Source organism: Megachile rotundata, chromosome 10 (genome assembly GCF_050947335.1).
Source record: "Megachile rotundata isolate GNS110a chromosome 10, iyMegRotu1, whole genome shotgun sequence".
Lineage (NCBI taxonomy): Eukaryota > Metazoa > Arthropoda > Insecta > Hymenoptera > Megachilidae > Megachile > Megachile rotundata.
This window is the reverse complement of record NC_134992.1, coordinates 9,206,188-9,223,994: the sequence shown is the minus strand read 5'-3', so window position 1 is coordinate 9,223,994 and position 17,807 is coordinate 9,206,188. Positions and strand designations below refer to the sequence as shown.

Below are 17,807 nucleotides of genomic sequence, written 5' to 3'. Positions count from 1 at the left end.
CTGTTAAATTAAAGTTTAAGATTGGTATCAAATTATTCAATTTCAATCAAATGAAATTAAATGAATTTTAAAATGAAAATTAAATTAAAGAAGTTGATTTAAATAGAATTAATTGAAAATGAAGGTACAAGTTTAAAATTGAGAATGAAAGTTCTAGTTTGAAATTGCAAATGAAAGTTCAAGTTTGAAATTGAAAATGAAAGTTCAAGTTCAAAATTAAAAATGAAAGTTCAAGCTTAAAATCGAAAATGAAAGTTCAAGCTTAAAATTGAAAATGAAAGTTCAAGATTAAAATTGAAAATGAAGGTACAAGTTTAAAATTGAAAATGAAAGTTCAAGCTTAAAATTGAAAATGAAAGTTCATGTATAAAATTGAAAATGAAAGTTCAAGCTTAAAATTGAAAAATGAAAGTTCAAGATTAAAATTAAAAATGAAAGTTCAAGATTAAAATTGAAAATGAAGGTACAAGTTTAAAATTGAAAATGAAAGTTCAGGTTTGAAATTGAAAATGAAAGTTCATGTATAAAATTGAAAATGAAAGTTCAAGTTTAAAATTGAAAATGAAAGTTCATGTATAAAATTGAAAATGAAAGTTCAAGTTTAAAATTGAAAATGAAGGTACAAGTTTAAAATTGAAAATGAAAGTTCAAGTTTAAAATTGAAAATGAAAGTTCAAGTTCAAAATTGAAAATGAAGGTACAAGTTTAAAATTGAAAATGAAAGTTCAAGTTTGAAATTGCAAATGAAAGTTCAAGTTTGAAATTGAAAATGAAAGTTCATGTATAAAATTGAAAATGAAAGTTCAAGTTCAAAATTGAAAATGAAGGTACAAGTTTAAAATTGAAAATGAAAGTTCAAGTTAAATAAAATAAAATCTAAAGTCAAAATTAAAATTGAATTAAAATTAACCAAAATGAAATAAAATTTTTCATTTGAATGAAAGAATTAGAATAAACGACTTAAGCATAAAAAATGATAGAAGACTATGTTTTTCATAAAAAAAGACGAATACTCCTACAGCTTATAATTTGTAATTATCAAGTACGAGAAAATTTCTCTGTTAAAAGAGAATTATAAAGTCCAGGTTAATCAATTGAATTGCAAATGAATAATTAGCATACAGACAACGTCCAACATCATAAACGATATAAATACTTCATAATTTCGAGCCTTAAAAAAGCAAAATTGATTTTAACGCATTGCCTTTGGATATCGAGTTGTATGCATTTTAATAAAGCGAAATAACACTTTTGCATGTTTGATGGCCATTATAGCCGTGCAAATGTTCCTTTGTTCTAGTTCGATTAAAATACCATTTCTCTTTTAATTAAAATTTCGATCGAATCGGAACACGAATAATCGGACTATAATTTCAATTCGTTTCGCTTCCAAACAAACGGGCTGAAAATAGAACGGCACACGAAATAACGAAATCATACGCGCAAAGAATATTTTATACACGTGATCATTTTTGCTAGTGACATCACTTTAAATTTGTAACAGAGAGAAAAATTTTAAAATTGGTGTAATAAAATATTGATCTGCGTTAATACAAAAATTTTTATTAAGCCTAACCTAACCAACGTTAATATTTTGATGAGAGAACATTTTAGCGAAGAAAGTGAAGTCGTTGGAAAACAATAGATACCATCAGAGAGTGACACCACATTTTAAATTTGCAAAATTTAAATATTAACAGAAAGAAATATTTAAAAATTAGGGAAATAAAATATTGATCCACGTTAATATAAAAATTGTCATTTAAACCTAACCTAACCAACGTCAATATTTTGATGAGTAAACGTTTTAGCGGAGAAAGTAAGGTCGTTGGGGAACGATTGATACCGTCAGAATTGAAATGGTGACGAGGCTTTCAAGATGCGTCCATTTCTTCACCGAGAAAAGTTTCACGGAACCGAAGGGTGAAAAACGACGTAACTTTCGAAATTACGGTTGCGAACAAGTTGTTGCGGAAACGGATGCTCGGTAACCGCAGAAAGAAGCTTCGGAGAAACTCGGGAAAGCTTTCTTCCATTTGCCGACGCGGAAAAACTTTATTACCGCAATTACGAATAATTTTACCTCGCAAAGGAACACCGGTTAATTTATTGTTTTCTGAACGTAGTTTCAAGGACACTTACTCTGGACACCTAGTTCTATTTTCGCAAGTTGTAAGCGTTGAAACTTTCTAAATTAATCATTTTCAAAAATAACATTCTTGAATTTAGATTTATTTGTAACTTATTTTATTTTGTAAATTTTTAGGCTTCAAATTCTGAAACAACTCAGTCAAAAGAAAAGAAATAATTCTCGCTGTCATATAATAGATCGGAGATCATTCAAAAGGACCCCGTATAGAAGTTCACTATTATAATTTACATGCAAATGCATCAGAAGCGTGATATTTCCACCCGTGAAAGGAATTATGTATCTTGATACAGTTGTTTGCATCAAAGGAGATTCGTAATGTTCAACTCGGCCATTTCCATATTCTATGCGGGGATGAAAACAGCCGAATGCCAAGTGCACATAGATTTTGGTTTCGTGCACGTACCACAAACGTTCATTAATGGAAGTTAAGACAAATAGCTCGTGTTCCTGACTGTATACTCATACATAACGATTCCTATTCTGACGCACGTATGTTTATATCACCCACATAAATGGATCAAAAGATAGCGGTCACCGGAATTTTGATTCAGTTAATTCATTTACATTTGACGACCTGATATACATTTAACAAAATCAAAGCTATAAAATGACAAAAATCATATTTGACAAAATTAAGGTTTCAAAAATCACATTTAACATCAATCACATTTAACAAAAAAACACCAATCACATTTAACATCAATCACATTTAACAAAAAAACACCAATCACATTTAACAAAATCAAGGTTTCAAAAATGACACCAATCACATTTAACAAAATCAAGCTTTCAAAATGACAACAGTCATATTTGACAACATGAAGCTTTTAAAATAATAAAAACCACATTTGGAAAATTAAAATATTTAAAACGATAAGAATCGCATTTCATGAAGTGACCTAACGATATAAAAATTTGTTACAGACCTGCATGCTGCTGGACATCTTCTGCGGCACCAATATCCTGTCCGAATGGACAGTGGTGTGGCTAGGTCTGCCCATCATGGCTCACAGCGGCGTAAACCCGTGGATTTACGCGTTCCACCACGGTGAAATGCGAGTGGCGGCAGGAAAAATTACCGAGAAGCTAGTGGCGCTATTCGGTGTGACACCCAGTCGTTACGGTTGTTCTCCAATGAGGAGAGGTTCGAACACGAACCTGGAATTAGCGGAGGTGAACAACAGCAACGATGGACGGCGACATCCGGTGGAGGATTGTTTCGCTGCCAAACAGAACAGCGTTCTGTACGCTAGCAGAAGGTGTCTGGATGTATCCGCAAAACATACGGACATCTCTCCAGAGAGGAACATGGATCGCACTTCTTCAGGCATTAAACAGACGGACATTGTCGAGGAGGACATACACGATCTGACAAAGATGCTGGATCTGAAGTACATAATCGATCGGAACCACATGATCGACTCGAACCACAACATCGACAAGATTAAGAATATTAAATATTTGCTGGATCCGACGTTCAATAAGATTCGACACCTCCGGAGGTTGAACCGTAAAAGGCTGACTAGCAAGAACTTCTCTAAACCGTCAGAGCCGAAGTTCATCTCGTATCAGAACCTGAAGAGTGATGGCGTGTTAAAGGCGACGTCGCTGAACACCATGTCTGATCCGGTGCTAAGCGCGGACAGCCCCATGGTGCACGCCAAAGACTTCCATGACACTCTCAGCCCCATGACCAGCAAGCGGAGGAACTCGAACCTGTGCTCCATGTCGGATTCCAACATCAAAGCGGCGACCGGTTTGTCGTCCGAGGTGAATCTGAGGATACCCAGCGAGAGGGACGTTGTGGACACCCACAGGTACTCCGTACAGAACTTGGATCACAACAGGTACGAGGGAGGGCTGGCCAAACAGGTGATGCTGTCCAGGCAGCTGGAGAATCACAGGAGGTTCCAGATACACCCTCGTCCTCGACTGAAGATCAATAATAATAGTCCGGATCTGAACTTATGGCTTCAGAACAGTTACACGTCGCCGTCGACACCCGACAGCGCGAAGTCGAGCCTGTTGAACAGTCCCAGACAGAAAACGTCGCCTAAGCATATGACGATTATCTCGAACAAGCTTGCTAATTTAGGCAACCCGGTCGACGCGAGGATGGATCCTTCGAGGATGCTGCAGATACGAAGGAACATGGAGATACTGAAACATTCCGAGTCGATCAATACCATCGAACCGATGACTCACTCGAGACTGCTAGAGCCTTACAAGGTGATGGAAACTCTGACGGTGCCCACGATACACTCGGAGCCACCGAGTCCCATAGATCCTCTGCCTCTGGCCTCCCTCGAAGAGGAGGACAGCAGAAGCACCGAGACGTCGAAGCCCTTAGTCGATCGATCGAAGTCCCCGTTGGGCAACAGGAGGAGTCCGGTTCGACACTCGGACCCTGTGATACCATCCGTCTTGCTGAACATCGAGGACTTCAGCGAGGAGGCCGAAAACACCAAAGATAAATCTAGTCAAGACAGTTCCTCGAACAATCTGACCCCGGTGGGTCACGTGCCCATGGAGCCCATCGATCTGTTCGAAGCGTTGCTGAAGAACACGGAGAGGTGTCGAGAGGGCAGACTGCCGGAGCCGATCTTCGCCGAGCACGACTCCACGAGGTTCAGTTCCAGGAGACCGTCGGATTCAAAGTGGTCGGAGTCCTCCAGGAGTCAGGAAGTGCTGTCGAACGTGGTGACCGAACACCAGTCGTTCCCTTCGTCGTACTCTGTGAACAATTTCCAAGTGTGCAACAGTGGCAGCGACCTGAACGACCTCACGTCCTTGGACCCCTTCATGTGTCCCGACGCATTGACCTCGTCCTTGAGAGAGTCCTTCTTCAGCGCCCCATCCGTACCTGATTCCGAGATATTCACGTCGTTCGAGGAGAACGACGAGTCCATCTTCACGCCCGACTCAGAGCGCGATATGTCCCCGTACGACTCCATGTCGACCATAAACCCGAAGAAGTCGACCATCGAGGCCGAGCTGCAGAGCAAGTCCACGGAAGCGGTCTTCAGGAACAGATGCCTGTCGACCAGGTCCTGCACGATCCTACGATTGGAGCCGTCCTTACATCGAAGTAGGTTGAGAGTCAAGACGGGTGCGGATTATATTCTCAAGGACGCGTCCTTGAGGAAGAACCCACGTTTGGCTCCTCTGGCTATACCCACGCCCACCGATATTTGTACACCCACGTTCGAGTTCGTCTCGGAGATCAAAGGGGACAACGGTGTCGGGGTTCGGGTGTAGGTCTCTTCGGAAGAAGAGCTTTAGGAGGAATTATTAGGTCTGAATGTTCCTTCGATCAATCGCCAAAGGACTGGTTCGGCGAACTCTTTTTATGATGTACACTCGGCAATGTAGGCTTTCTTTGGATGAGGAATGGGGAAGGACGCGTTTCTGATGAATCTTGGAATTTTTGAATTCTCAGATCTCTGAATACTGAAATGTAATTTCTGTATTTGGGAATTGTGAAATAATTAGTGTTCCAAATTTCTTGAATTTCTGTGTTCATATTGTCGAATCTTCAAATTGTTGGATTGCCTATATCTTCAAATCCTTGTAGATCAAATACATATATCTACACATCCTCATATGTGTAAATCCTTAGATTCCCAAACCCCTATATCCCCAAATCGCTACGTCCTAAGATGACTACAGCACCTAATACTTATGTTCCAAATTCCTGTATCACTATATCACTACATCTCCAAATCTCTACGTCCCCAAGTCCTCACATCCCCAAACCTCCACATCCACAAATCTACACAACCCCAAATCCCTACACTTCCAAATCTCTACGTCTCCAAATCCCTATATCCCCAAATTGCCATATCCTAAGATTTCTACATCCCCAAATTCACACATCCCCAAATCCCCAAATTCCCAAATTCACACATCCCCAAATCCCCACATCCCCAAATCCCCAAATTCCCAAATTCACACATCCCCAAATCCCCACATCCCCAAATCCCCACATCCCCATATCCCCAAATCCCCAAATCCCCACATCCCCACATCCCCAAACCCCCATATCCCCAAATCCCCACATCCCCAAATCCCCACATCCCCAAATCCCCACATTCCCAAATCCCCACATCCCCAAATCCCAAAATCCCTAAATTTCTAAACCCTAAACTCGAGATTTCTAGATCAAAAAATTCGACAGTTGATAAGTTTGTCAATCGAAACCAATGATAGATCATCGAATGACGCCTCCTTCCACTACACCGCCATTTTCCCTAAGAAAGTCTACCATGCTCGCCACTGTACCGTGTTGTACGTAGACCGATAGAATTACGTCGCGTGTGTATTTTTATATAACAGTTCGAGAGCCTGCTGAAGAAATTGCTCTGTATAACCTCTGTTTAACCCTTTCGCTATCGAGTTTGAATGATACCGCATGATTTCCGAATAACTAAATAACGATACGTATCTCCGATGTTATATTAATCGATAACATTCTAAATTCCTAGTGTACGAGGATTATTAAATTATTGTAGGTCTAAAGAGTAAATGTATGGTAGCGAAAGGGTTAAAGGAATGTACTGAAAAATATTAGGGGTTATCGTGAAACAATGGAAACGAATCTTCAAGTTGGACTGTGATAGTATGACGTGTCTTTAGCGGGATCATTGAAAGATCGCGTGAGAAGGGAAATTGTATAACGGTAGTTTTTACGATAATTAATCGTTTGACTCCTATGATTCGCGTGTGATAAATTTTGCCAATTTGCTAATTTGTAGCTTGATTAACAAGCTTGCTATCTTAACTAGTTAAAAATTCACTTATCCATACAAAAATATTTTTGTTTGGTTTGAAACGTACACAATATTTCGTTACCGTCTTGTGTAATATATCCAACACAATTTCGTTTTCACTTAAAACAATCAAAATTGTAAGGAGTCAAGATTAAAATCATAGTATAAGTATTGGTATGCTTGGTATAAATGAGAGTTGTCAGAAAAGAAACGATGGCAGGTGCAATGTAATTAAATTAATTGTTTCGCTGACAGTGTACTCGCTATTGAAATCGTTGAATACATCGATTGTTCAATTTTTAATTATACAAAAACAGGCGTTATTGTATCGACTGTAGTCGCGAAATATCGTTTGATTGACGTCATTTTGTTCGACACGTCAACCCACGAGTTGGCTGAAGAGGCTGACCCAGAAGAACTAATTTTCCAAATTTAGATACTAAATTCGTAAATCTCTATCCCTGGATCTCAACATCCACGAATTCCTATATTCCCAAATTTCTGTATTCTAAAATCTCTACATTTCTAGATCCCTATATCTCCAAACCTATTTCCAAATCCCACATCTCCAAATCCATGTATCACCAAATTTCAATATCCTCTCCCTGTATCTCCAAGTCCCTATAATCCCTGAATCTCTATATCTACATATCTATGTCAACCCACGGTTGGCGCGTGAAGGTGACGTGTTAAGAAGAGCTACAATTGGTCAGAATAGAAAAATGGACGCCTCACACGTATTTTCGGTATTGTCTCAAGCGGTCGCATTAGGCGAAAAGCAATGACAGCAAATGTCTCTCAAGTGAGCGAGATGTTACTCGCGTTCAGCAGTTGTCATTATTCTTATCTGCCGAAATGTGATTGTATTCATGATGGACAGAGCTTCTTTCACTTTGGGTCACGCGACAACTGGATTGACATCTATACGTCAATGTCACCAAGATCTACGTTGGTTCGTACATTTTTTGCGCGTCAAAAAGCTTTGTATCTTCCTCTTGACCTTCCTCTCCTCCTGTTTCTTTTTGGACAGAGCTTTCTTTACTTTGGGTCACAACTCGTGGGTTGACATCTGTAAGTTGCAGCTTCTTCGAGCGAGTCAGAGGAAAAATGAACAAAATTAATTATGGACTAACGCTTGGGTACCTGATTAAACAAGATAATTTGCAGGCGAACAAAGTTTTTTCGCAAAAATTTTTTCGCGTTCTCGGAGATCGTGCAATTTACATACTTTTCTTGCAGAATGAGAACGGTAACGAATGGTACTTGTTTTTGCACAACCGACGATATCTATCCTGTATTCCCTCAGTTTTAGTTCGTTCTTTTGTTTCTAGTCACGATCGATCGCGTAACCATATCCATTTTAATTTAACGCACATGACAAGGTTCGTAACGAAGCGACGGTGAAACGATGCAAAAAATGCGGCAAAATGGCAAAACATTGTTTTCGAAGTAAAATGTCGTTCCTGAATTAGTGAGTGAATGGGTTTCACAACTTGAAAATTTTAGTTTTTGTTCAGTTCGTTTCGTATTTTTCTACTTTTGAAAATTTGAGAATTTTTAATCAAAAATTTTTGTGATAAAATTCTTTTATGCGATTCTGGCATAAAATGTTTGAAGCAAAAGAATTTTCAGATAAAACCCTAAGTGCTGAGCAATTTAAAGTGAAATCTGTTTAGTGGAATCCTGTTGAAACCCAGTAATTAATCTCAGCAAAAAAGCATACTTATGAACACCCACAGAATTATTTTTAATTCTCACTCTGCACCTAAAAAAGTTCTGTGTATTCAATTTTTTTATTACTTCCAAAAAATTGTGAAACAAATATTTGATATCTTTTCAAACATTTACCAAAAAATTTAAAAATATTTTACTTTATTGAACAAGTATACCTTGCTTTCATAAGCGAACAAAATTTGTACATATTTCTTTTTGAAAGAAAACAAAGCAACCCTCTATTGTTCGCCAAAAAGTAAACACAATGTACACGAATTTAATTGTTCAATTAAAACGTGTTAATTGCTTGTATTTTCACTGACGTGAAAGTAACTTCATCGAACATGCATGAATTGTTTATGAAACAGTTTTTCGGAGAGTTGCCAGTTTGCCGTATTGGGGGTAGTTTTCACCATTTTGCGAAAGGAAAATCAATTTGATCTCGGTTTTTGAGAAATCAACGTTTAGTGGCAGTACACTAACTCGTTAATTCCTTTGCGATGTCGTGCAAAGATTATAGGGTATTGTAGGGTAAAATTGACGACGAGAATCGTTGTTCCAACATTACGTCTTCTTCGACGAACCGTTGAGTCACTATAGTGTACAAGGTGTAATTTATTTAAGCGAACCATATAGTAGAAGGAACGTAAGGACCAAAAATTTTCGATATGTGAGCTCTAATCCGCGTCGTTAGTCCTCGACTTGTAGCTCGTAACGTATATATACAGAGTGTTCCGTAAACAACGGTTAAATATGCTGTGCGAAACTGTGGTTTGAAGAGAAACTGAAAAATGTAGGCGGGTTTTGATTGGAGAAAGTCTTCGATTTTGTGGTACTTTGATTCACTTTTAAATTGTGAATTTCTGAAGCTTTTCTATTTCTAAAACTGTACACTTCTGAATTTCTAAATATCTACACTTCTGAATTTATAAAGTTCTAAACTTCTAAATTACTAAATTAAATTAGTATATTTGTGAATGATTAGATTTCTAAACTTTTGGCAATGGTATCATAATTTCCAAATGTACGAATTCTAAAATTTTTAGATCTATGAACCCAAAGAGCCTTATTTCCAAATTCTTGCATTCTCAATTTCTCAAATTTCTAGGTCACTGAATATCCAAATTTCAGAATGCACAAATTCAAATTGCACAAATTTTTAAATCCCTAAATTCCCAAATTCTCAAATTTCTATATTTCTAAACTTCCAAATTTCCATAATATCGAATCTCCAAATCCCTAAATTACAGATCCCACAAACCCCAATCCCCCGATTCCAAATAATAAAATCCCAAATCCCGAAAATTAAAATCTTACAAACCCTAATCCTGAAAACCCAAATCCCAAAATCCCAAAAATTCAAAACTCCAAAAATCCAAAAACCCAAAAACCCAAGAACTCAAGAATCCGAAAACCCAAAAACCCGAAAACCCGAAATCCCAAGAACCCGAAAACCCAAAAACCCAAAAATCTGAAAACCCAAGAACCCGAAAACCCAAGAACTCGAAAACCTGAAAACCCAAGAACCCGAAAACCCGAAATCCCAAGAACCCGAAAACCCAAAAACCCGAAAAACCCGAAAAACCCGAAAAACCAAAAACCCAAATCCCAAAAACCCAAATCCCAAAAACCCAAAACCCCAAAAATCCAAAAACCCAAGAACCCAAACCCAAACCGCAAACCTAAATCTTAATCAACAAATAGCTCTAAACATTTTTCACCCAAATCGCGTTTCACACGAAATATCCGACCGTTGGCATACTGGAACACGATACTAGAACGTTAAATACCAACGTAATCGATTCCTGTTCTTTTGTAATACCTCGGTCAGGTGGTCAGATACCGATCGTCTGACGTATAAAAATTGTTCCATGGACAGATTCTATCAGAAGTCTCTAATTTTTATATCGCGTCGCTGTAAAAGTCGCTTGGCTAGTCACAGTATTCCTAACAACTATCACGGGACTTGCGTAGATCGTCCTTTAAAAAAAAATCACTGAATGCCAATTAAATGTTGAAACTACTTTTATACATAGGTTCGTGAGGCGAACTTATTTTCGCCATACATATATACATATATATATATATACGGTATTTTTTATCGCGTGTGTGCGTTTCATCGGTCATATAGAATCAGAATCATCCTCTATTTTGCTGGTTCGAAATAATGTACGCTGAAACCCTTTGGCTGCGAGGGATAAATATGTGAAGTCTTGAAAAAGTTGGCTTTGATACGAGTGACATGTATGTGTGTCACATATGGACACATATGGTGTGTTGTAACACATGGACTATTTTACGTAGAAAATTTACTTATTGAAATTTTGTTACCTGTAATTTTACAACTCTGCCTATGTTTTTTATGTTTCATCTGTGTAATTAGGACAAATAACTTTTGCAGTGAGGAGGTTAAAACTGCACCGCCATTTTGAGACATCCTGTATACGAGCAACATGTATACGCAATATGTATTGTTTTATTAAATTGATATTGCATGTTGCGACATGTAACATTTTATATTTTATTTTGTCTACTTTTCTGACATTGTCGCAGCTGAAGGGTTAAAAAATAATCGGAAAGAAATTGGATATTGATTTAAAAAAACGCAATTTATGTAAGTACTCGATTCGAGTGTGATTAGATTATTTTGTTGTTCATAATCAGCAAAGTTACTGATAAAGTTCTATATTCGAATTAGATGTTTAGAAAATTCTGTATTGAAAATGTAGATGCATTTTTTTTATAAACTTTGTATTTAGTCCCCTAAAAATTTGTTGTTCTATATTTTTATATTTTGAAGCGTCTTGTACTTACAAAATTTAAAATACAAAAGTTTTATGAAAATCATTCATTGATCATTTGAAGAATGTTTTGAATTTGCATTTGTTCTTTAATATATCGTTAAAACGATTCTTCAAATAATCGAACGCCAACTTACCTGAAAATAAACGCTTTACTGTGTTAACGACTGTAAACGATGTACAATCAATTTCTTAATTATATGTACGATAATAAAAAGAGAACTAGGTTTCGAATTTTAATTCCTTACAGGCGATTCGTTTTTACGATGTGTCTTCCATTCGTGTAAATCATGGATGAAATGCGAAGAAATCTACGTTTATTCCTGCGCGTTCGATATTGTGTTATGGTTTACAGCGCTTTGCGATATATTTCGATGCAAGATTTCTGTACAAATAAGAACTAACGTTTGTCGGAGCGAGAGGCACTGATATATTTTTATGAAAATAGTATTTTATCGTTCTTTGTAGATATCAAAATGTTCAAATAAAAACATCGTAACTTCTGATGATACTATTATGCATTCTTATTTCCGTTTTGGTAACTACTGTCTCAAGAGAAAATTGTTTATAAAGCAATTGAAATTTCTATGATTTCAAATTTTTTAATTTTAAGATTTCTAAATTTCCAAATTTCCAAATCTCTAAATTTCCAAATTTCCAAATTTCCAAATTTCCAAATTTCTAAATTTCTACATTTCCAAATTTCCAAATTTCCAAATTTCTAAATTTCCAAATCTCTAGATATCCCTATTCCCAAATTCCCAAATTCCCAAATTCCCAAATTCCCAAATTCCCAAATTCCCAAATTCCCAAATTCCTAAATTCCCAAATTCCCAAATTCCTCAATTTCCAAATTTCCACATTCCCAAATTCCCAAATCCAAATTGAAATCTTTCCCACCCAATCGATAAAAAATATGCAAGCATCACCACCTACTAACTACAAATAAAATTACCACAAAATTTTATAAATTTTCCCAAGTAATATATTTACCGACCAACGATCAAGTTATCATTTCAACAGCGCTGGTATATTATTCTAGTCAGCCGATAATGTCGCATGCGACAAAAACCAAACAGGGAACTCCCTTACCTTAGCCAAAAATTTACATCGCATGACAACCTCATCTTATTTCTTACACCATGGTTTAAAGTTGTGCAGAGTTTACCAAATAAAATTTTACTTGTGAAAACAAAATGTATTTATAACAAGGTATTGTGAGATTGATATCTGGAAACCTGATTTATTAAAAAGTCAGATAGTAACCAAAAGTAAAAGTTTTCTGAATGTTTTAATTCATGATACTTCATTGTTTATAATTTCCTAACCTCTAAGACACGTGTTTCCCGCCAAAATTATTTTTTTTTTAGTGTTTTAAATTAAAATAAAATAAAACATGGCTGAGAAGGCAAAAGAAAATGAGTTTGTATTAAGACCAATAAATTGTGAGATGAATCAACTTTCTATGCCTGATGGATCAGCTATGTTAATGCAAGGTAGATACTCTTTTTATAGTGTCATTGGAATAATGGTGCTTAGATAATTTTATGTATAAATATTTATATTTTAGGTGATACTGCAGTCATCGCTGGAGTGTATGGACCTGTAGAAGCAAAGCCACAGAAAATGATTTATGATAAGGCTTTCGTTGAAGTATCATACACTCCTATTAAAGGACCTGCTAGTAAGTTGAAGTATATTTGGATACTTGCTTTAGAAATGATTGTGTAGCTGTGTAGTCTAATTTGATTGACTTTTAAGAGGTGGATGACAGAATGACAGAAATGTATATAAAGGAAACTTGTGAAACTGCAATAATTGTAACCTTTCATCCAGCAACGGCTATATGTATCAATATACAAGAGTTAGAGGATTCTGGAGGGGTATGGTTCCCTATATAATTTTGAAACATTATAAATTTTATACTAATGTTTATGGATGTTCTTCAGTTGTTAGCTTGCATAATTAATGCAGCCTGTTTGGCTCTTATTAATGCTGCAATTCCAATGAAATTCACTATTGCGGCAGTCAGCTGTATGATAGAGGAAAATACTGATAATATTATATTGGATCCTGATAACACCCAATTAGAGGTTTGTAAATCTGTATACCTACTGATTCTGAAACACTGATACCAGTATTTAGAAAATTGCTACCATATTTTATTTTGAGAAATGTGAATGTACTAATACATGTATCATATTTTTTGTTTAGGATGCCAGAGCAGAATTTACCTACGCATTTGATAGCATGAAGAAGGATGTTATATGCTGTCACACAGTTGGTCAGTTTACAGAAGCAGAATTTTTTGAAACCATAGACAAGTGTAGACAAGCTAGTCAACGTATATTTGATTTTTATAGGAATCTTGTAAAAAAGTATGCAAATGTAATATAACCCTTACATATTTTTCTGAAATATATTTTCTATTTTTTACTAAGAGCACAAACAAGGTGTTGAACTCTTGCTATTTACTGTTCCTGTCATGACCTAAAATACTAAGATCACCAGAAACATCATTTAGTCTTTATTAGTCTTGTGCTTTGATGTAATTTGATGCATATTAGTTAATTAAGCCAATAAAATCAATATTAATTGAATTTTTAGGAAAATATAAATAATAGCGCCATCTCTCCAGCGAACAGGGTGAACTACACGTCTTTGAAACTGTAGTTTCATTAGTTCCTACGAGTGGTCACCAGAAGGTGCCACGTGTACCGTTCCCGGATTAATTTAATAAATATAGTTGATTTTACTAACTTAATTGACTTTAATATGAATCGAATTAAAAACTATACTAATAATGAGTAATTGCTGAAAGTTTTCTTTTGCACCATTTACAGATAACGTAGAAATCTTACTAAGTAGCAAACGGCAATATAAATACGTGTCTTGTTTTTACTATGCACTACAAGAGGGCACTAGACGACTTTCCGATAGCTTCTGCCCTCTGCAGATCAAATTGCTAACTATTACATAATCGAACGTGTAACAGGCACATGAAAATATTAATAAATTATATGTTTATATAACTTTAATTAACTAGGTTGATTATATAACATTTTTCATATAGAAATTCTACAAATTTGAAAGTTATAGACTTTCGCATTCTTTTTGAGTGTTTCAATAATTATAGGTCGTCATACCTTACTAATCATAACCTTACAATTATTGTAGAGTCTCGCTATATGGCCCTTAATGGGGCAAGACTAAATCAAATTCTAAGATTAAAATATTTCTAGGTATTAAAAGTATTCTATAATTCAAGTATAGTCTAAGATTCTGTCTCTTAATTTCTAATTTTTAAAGTTTGTACCTCTCAAAGTTACAATTCTGAAACTTTTCCTAAGTTCCTACCGAAACTTTCTAAACTTTCCAATTGAAAAATTTGAAGGTTTTAGAGTCAGTAAATTCCAAAGCTTAAAAATGTTAAAAATCGAAAATTTTCCCGTTCGTACCAAACGTGAGCCATATAGCGAGACTGAGCTAAACAGCGGATAAAATGCGAAAGAAAAAGTGTAGAAAAGTAAAACGGTTCGCTAAATAATAACCCCCGAACCATACGTTCGAAAAAGGTAAAATATAAACATGTCCTCGAATGCAGCGGTGTTTAAAGAGAAGCAGGATATCCGTCGGTCGAGCCACGCCCGGTCGCCAATCACAGGCAGTACCGGGTATCGACTTGGATCCTTTGTGTCCTCCGGACCCTTTTAAGTCCCTCTTTCTGGCTCTCGGGAGCCCAGGGACCTCGGTGGCCATCTCTGGACGTCCATTAAATACAGAAATGAGCCTTCCAAGATCGCCTCGAACGGGTCGGACCAGATCCTCCGGTCGGATCCCGAGCATCGTAGGAAAGAGCTAACCGAGAGAAAATAAGAGGGAACAAGAATGAAAGGGATAGAGAGAAAGAAGGGGGCAGGAGGGGGACAGAGTCGGGTCAGACCGGGCCACGTTTAGCTGAGGTCGCCTCGGGCCCCCAGACCATTAACAAGGAGCGGAGCAATTTATGGACCGGCTCGCTCATTTCCACTTTATTATTATTTTCTCATCTCATAGATGGTCTTCTGCATCGTTTTGTTCTCCCCGTTCCCTCGTCCTGTGCCTCACCACGGTTCGGTCTCGTCGTTCCTTCTTCTGTTTCCGTTCGAGGCTCTCTTTCCCTCCCGGAATTAATACCCACGGCGGAACCGGGAGAGCCAGTGGCGCGTCACGAGTCGTCGATGAGCCCCGAATGGAACTCTTGGCCGGGCAAAAAATTGCGGAACGCGAAATATTATTGCCTGGCACCGCCTCCTCTCCCTCCTGGCCAACCGTCGATAATACCTCCAGCCCGGCTCTCTAGCTAATTTCACCGGGTCGCCCACTCCTGCCCGGAAGTCGTCCATTTTTGTCCTCCGTTCTTTTCGCCTCGTTCGCGAATCTCCAGATTTCTTACCGAACGCATCCGTGTGACCTCTGTCGCCCGAATGTGACACGGGCCGAAGGGTCATTCTATAACCAACCTGCACGATCGCTCGAACACGCCAGCTCGAGCGTGCATGTCCGCACAAGTAACTAACGTTTCTCTCTGATATAACCTCGCGTGACGGTGTGCCGCGTCGCGCTATGGTCGCTTCGATAAATCCTTGGTACGCGAGTTAATTTTAAGCGGTCACGACTTCCAGCCGCGATGACAACACGCGTACCCTAAACCTTCCGTATCCCGCTAACAACGTCGCCTCCGCCATCATCGCCATCGTCCTCCGTTTTACGTGTCGGCTGTACGGGAGCATGCTAGGCTTTTGTGGGGAAAATTGCGATCTGAGAAGATCTCATAGAGGTGGGGTCTCTTCAGACTAATGTACCTAACTTTCAGGTATGTGGACCTTCACTTGCAGTTCAGAGATTTAAAAATTTGGAAATCAAGTGGAAAATTGAGGATCATGGAAGTGGAGGGATTAAAGGAATTTGATAATTTAAAAATGTTAGAAATTAAAGATGACAATCATCAAGTAGAGGACATTCAGAATTTAGAATGTTAGAACCTGGGGTGTCTTACATTTCTATATCCTTATTTCCTTATCAAAGTCTCCTAACCTAACCTAACCGTAATTCGTTAAATTTCCTTCTAGGTTATCCGTAGAATAATCCTGTACTTCTCAGTAAGCAGCCGAATGTGCCGAACGATATAGCTTCGTATCCTGTTGACCAGGATGGAGGTGGACCAGCTCGTTTGGGGTCTCGATTCTTTTATTTGTCGGTCCCTCGCGGGCAACGGCTGTTCGTTTTCGCTCTTTTCTAAGGCTGGCTCGCCCATTGGCGCAAGGGTAGTTGTTATGAAATTAGCATGAGCGATCGGAGCGAGGCCTGCGTAGGTAATCGGTTGGAGGGCACCACGCCGGGATTGGACAAGCCGGTTGGAACCGGATGCTTTGGCCAGTGCCGCCAATCGTGCGCTCGAGACGGTACCCTCGCCACGTCTCATTGGCCTGCCACGATTTACGAGCCTTTTGCCCCGAACGTCTTTGCCCCGTCGATGAAGAAGATCTCCCAACTCTTTCGACGCACACCCTACCACACGGGTGCACCCTTCGCTCGGGTTACCCGCACGGCTTGCAATTAAGATTTCCGATGTCTCAATGGAAGCTGCTGCGAAATTGCGTCCGCAGAACCCGAGCTGTGTATCTTTGAACGGTCAACTGGTTCAAGTAACTAATTGCATTCATTAGGGAATGTCACTCACCGTGGGGATCCTTCGATTGGCGAGCGAACCAGATCTCGCGCGAGGTGTTGGTAATTGGTCGTTGATAATAAATGTGGATAACGCGATTATTCCCTAGAAGTCTCGTGATATGCCGACCACTAATTAGACGATTTCACTTTATATAAGATGCAAATAAATATCAGTTACATCTTGCTTCATAACCGACCAGTGATAATTACTGTACGGATGTTCCTCAGAATTATAATATGTATTATGAGTACGTAATGCATGAACACACGGAAATATAAATACTTGCGCAAAAAAATATATGCAATCTATGGAGGATATTCGTAATGGAATTTTATTATGTGATTATAAAAACACTTGTATTTGCATATACCTGCAGCAATTAACTGACGACGTATAACTCTTGAACAGTTGTGTCGAGGAGTATAGTCAATAAATTACACCTTTGAATGGGACTTCATTTTCAGTCAGATGTCAGATGTCATCCTTTTTCACTAGGATGCGTAAACCATGTCTCAACTGCCGTAACATCGTTCACGCATGCGCACACAAGCTCCCGTGCAGGTAGCTTCTCCCTAGCGGGAAAAAATTCCACGCACCACTGAATCCGCTACCGATTTTCATCGATGCAATTATTTTTAAAATACAAGCTATGTAAGAAG

At 38.0% G+C, this 17,807-nt stretch overlaps 2 protein-coding genes across 3 annotated transcripts in view; both read left to right on the top strand.

The window, feature by feature from the left end:
• LOC100875371 (uncharacterized) overlaps positions 1 to 11,946 on the top strand; it is a 116,958-nt gene extending 105,012 nt beyond the window's left edge. The window contains exon 7 of the mRNA XM_012281933.2: positions 3,077 to 11,946. Coding sequence (XP_012137323.2) covers positions 3,077 to 5,410 — 2,334 coding nt within the window. The 3' untranslated portion in view covers positions 5,411 to 11,946. The remainder of the gene's footprint in view (positions 1 to 3,076) is intronic.
• Positions 11,947 to 12,541: 595 nt separating this feature from the next.
• On the top strand, positions 12,542 to 13,887 carry Rrp46 (exosome complex component Rrp46). Of its 2 annotated transcripts, XM_012281932.2 has the most exons (6): positions 12,542 to 12,647; positions 12,806 to 12,931; positions 13,006 to 13,119; positions 13,197 to 13,318; positions 13,385 to 13,528; positions 13,650 to 13,887. In XM_012281932.2, the coding sequence occupies exons 2-6, from the start codon at positions 12,832 to 12,834 to the stop codon at positions 13,830 to 13,832; spliced, it is 663 nt and encodes a 220-aa protein (XP_012137322.2). In that variant the 5' UTR covers positions 12,542 to 12,647; positions 12,806 to 12,831; the 3' UTR covers positions 13,833 to 13,887. The 2 variants fall into 2 exon arrangements, with proteins under 2 accessions (XP_012137322.2, XP_003701893.2); XM_003701845.3 differs by having other exon boundaries at positions 12,561 to 12,931.
• Positions 13,888 to 17,807: the final 3,920 nt, after the last annotated feature.

What these genes read in the sequence shown, in the direction of transcription:
- Rrp46 (XM_012281932.2), top strand. Translation starts at nt 12,832, where the DNA reads ATGGCTGAGAAGGCAAAAGAAAATGAGTTTGTATTAAGACCAATAAAT. An exon ending in ATCAGCTATGTTAATGCAAG is followed by an intron (nt 12,932 to 13,005) that starts GTAGATACTCTT and finishes TTTATATTTTAG; the next exon opens with GTGATACTGCAGTCATCGCT. An exon ending in AGTTAGAGGATTCTGGAGGG is followed by an intron (nt 13,319 to 13,384) that starts GTATGGTTCCCT and finishes GATGTTCTTCAG; the next exon opens with TTGTTAGCTTGCATAATTAA.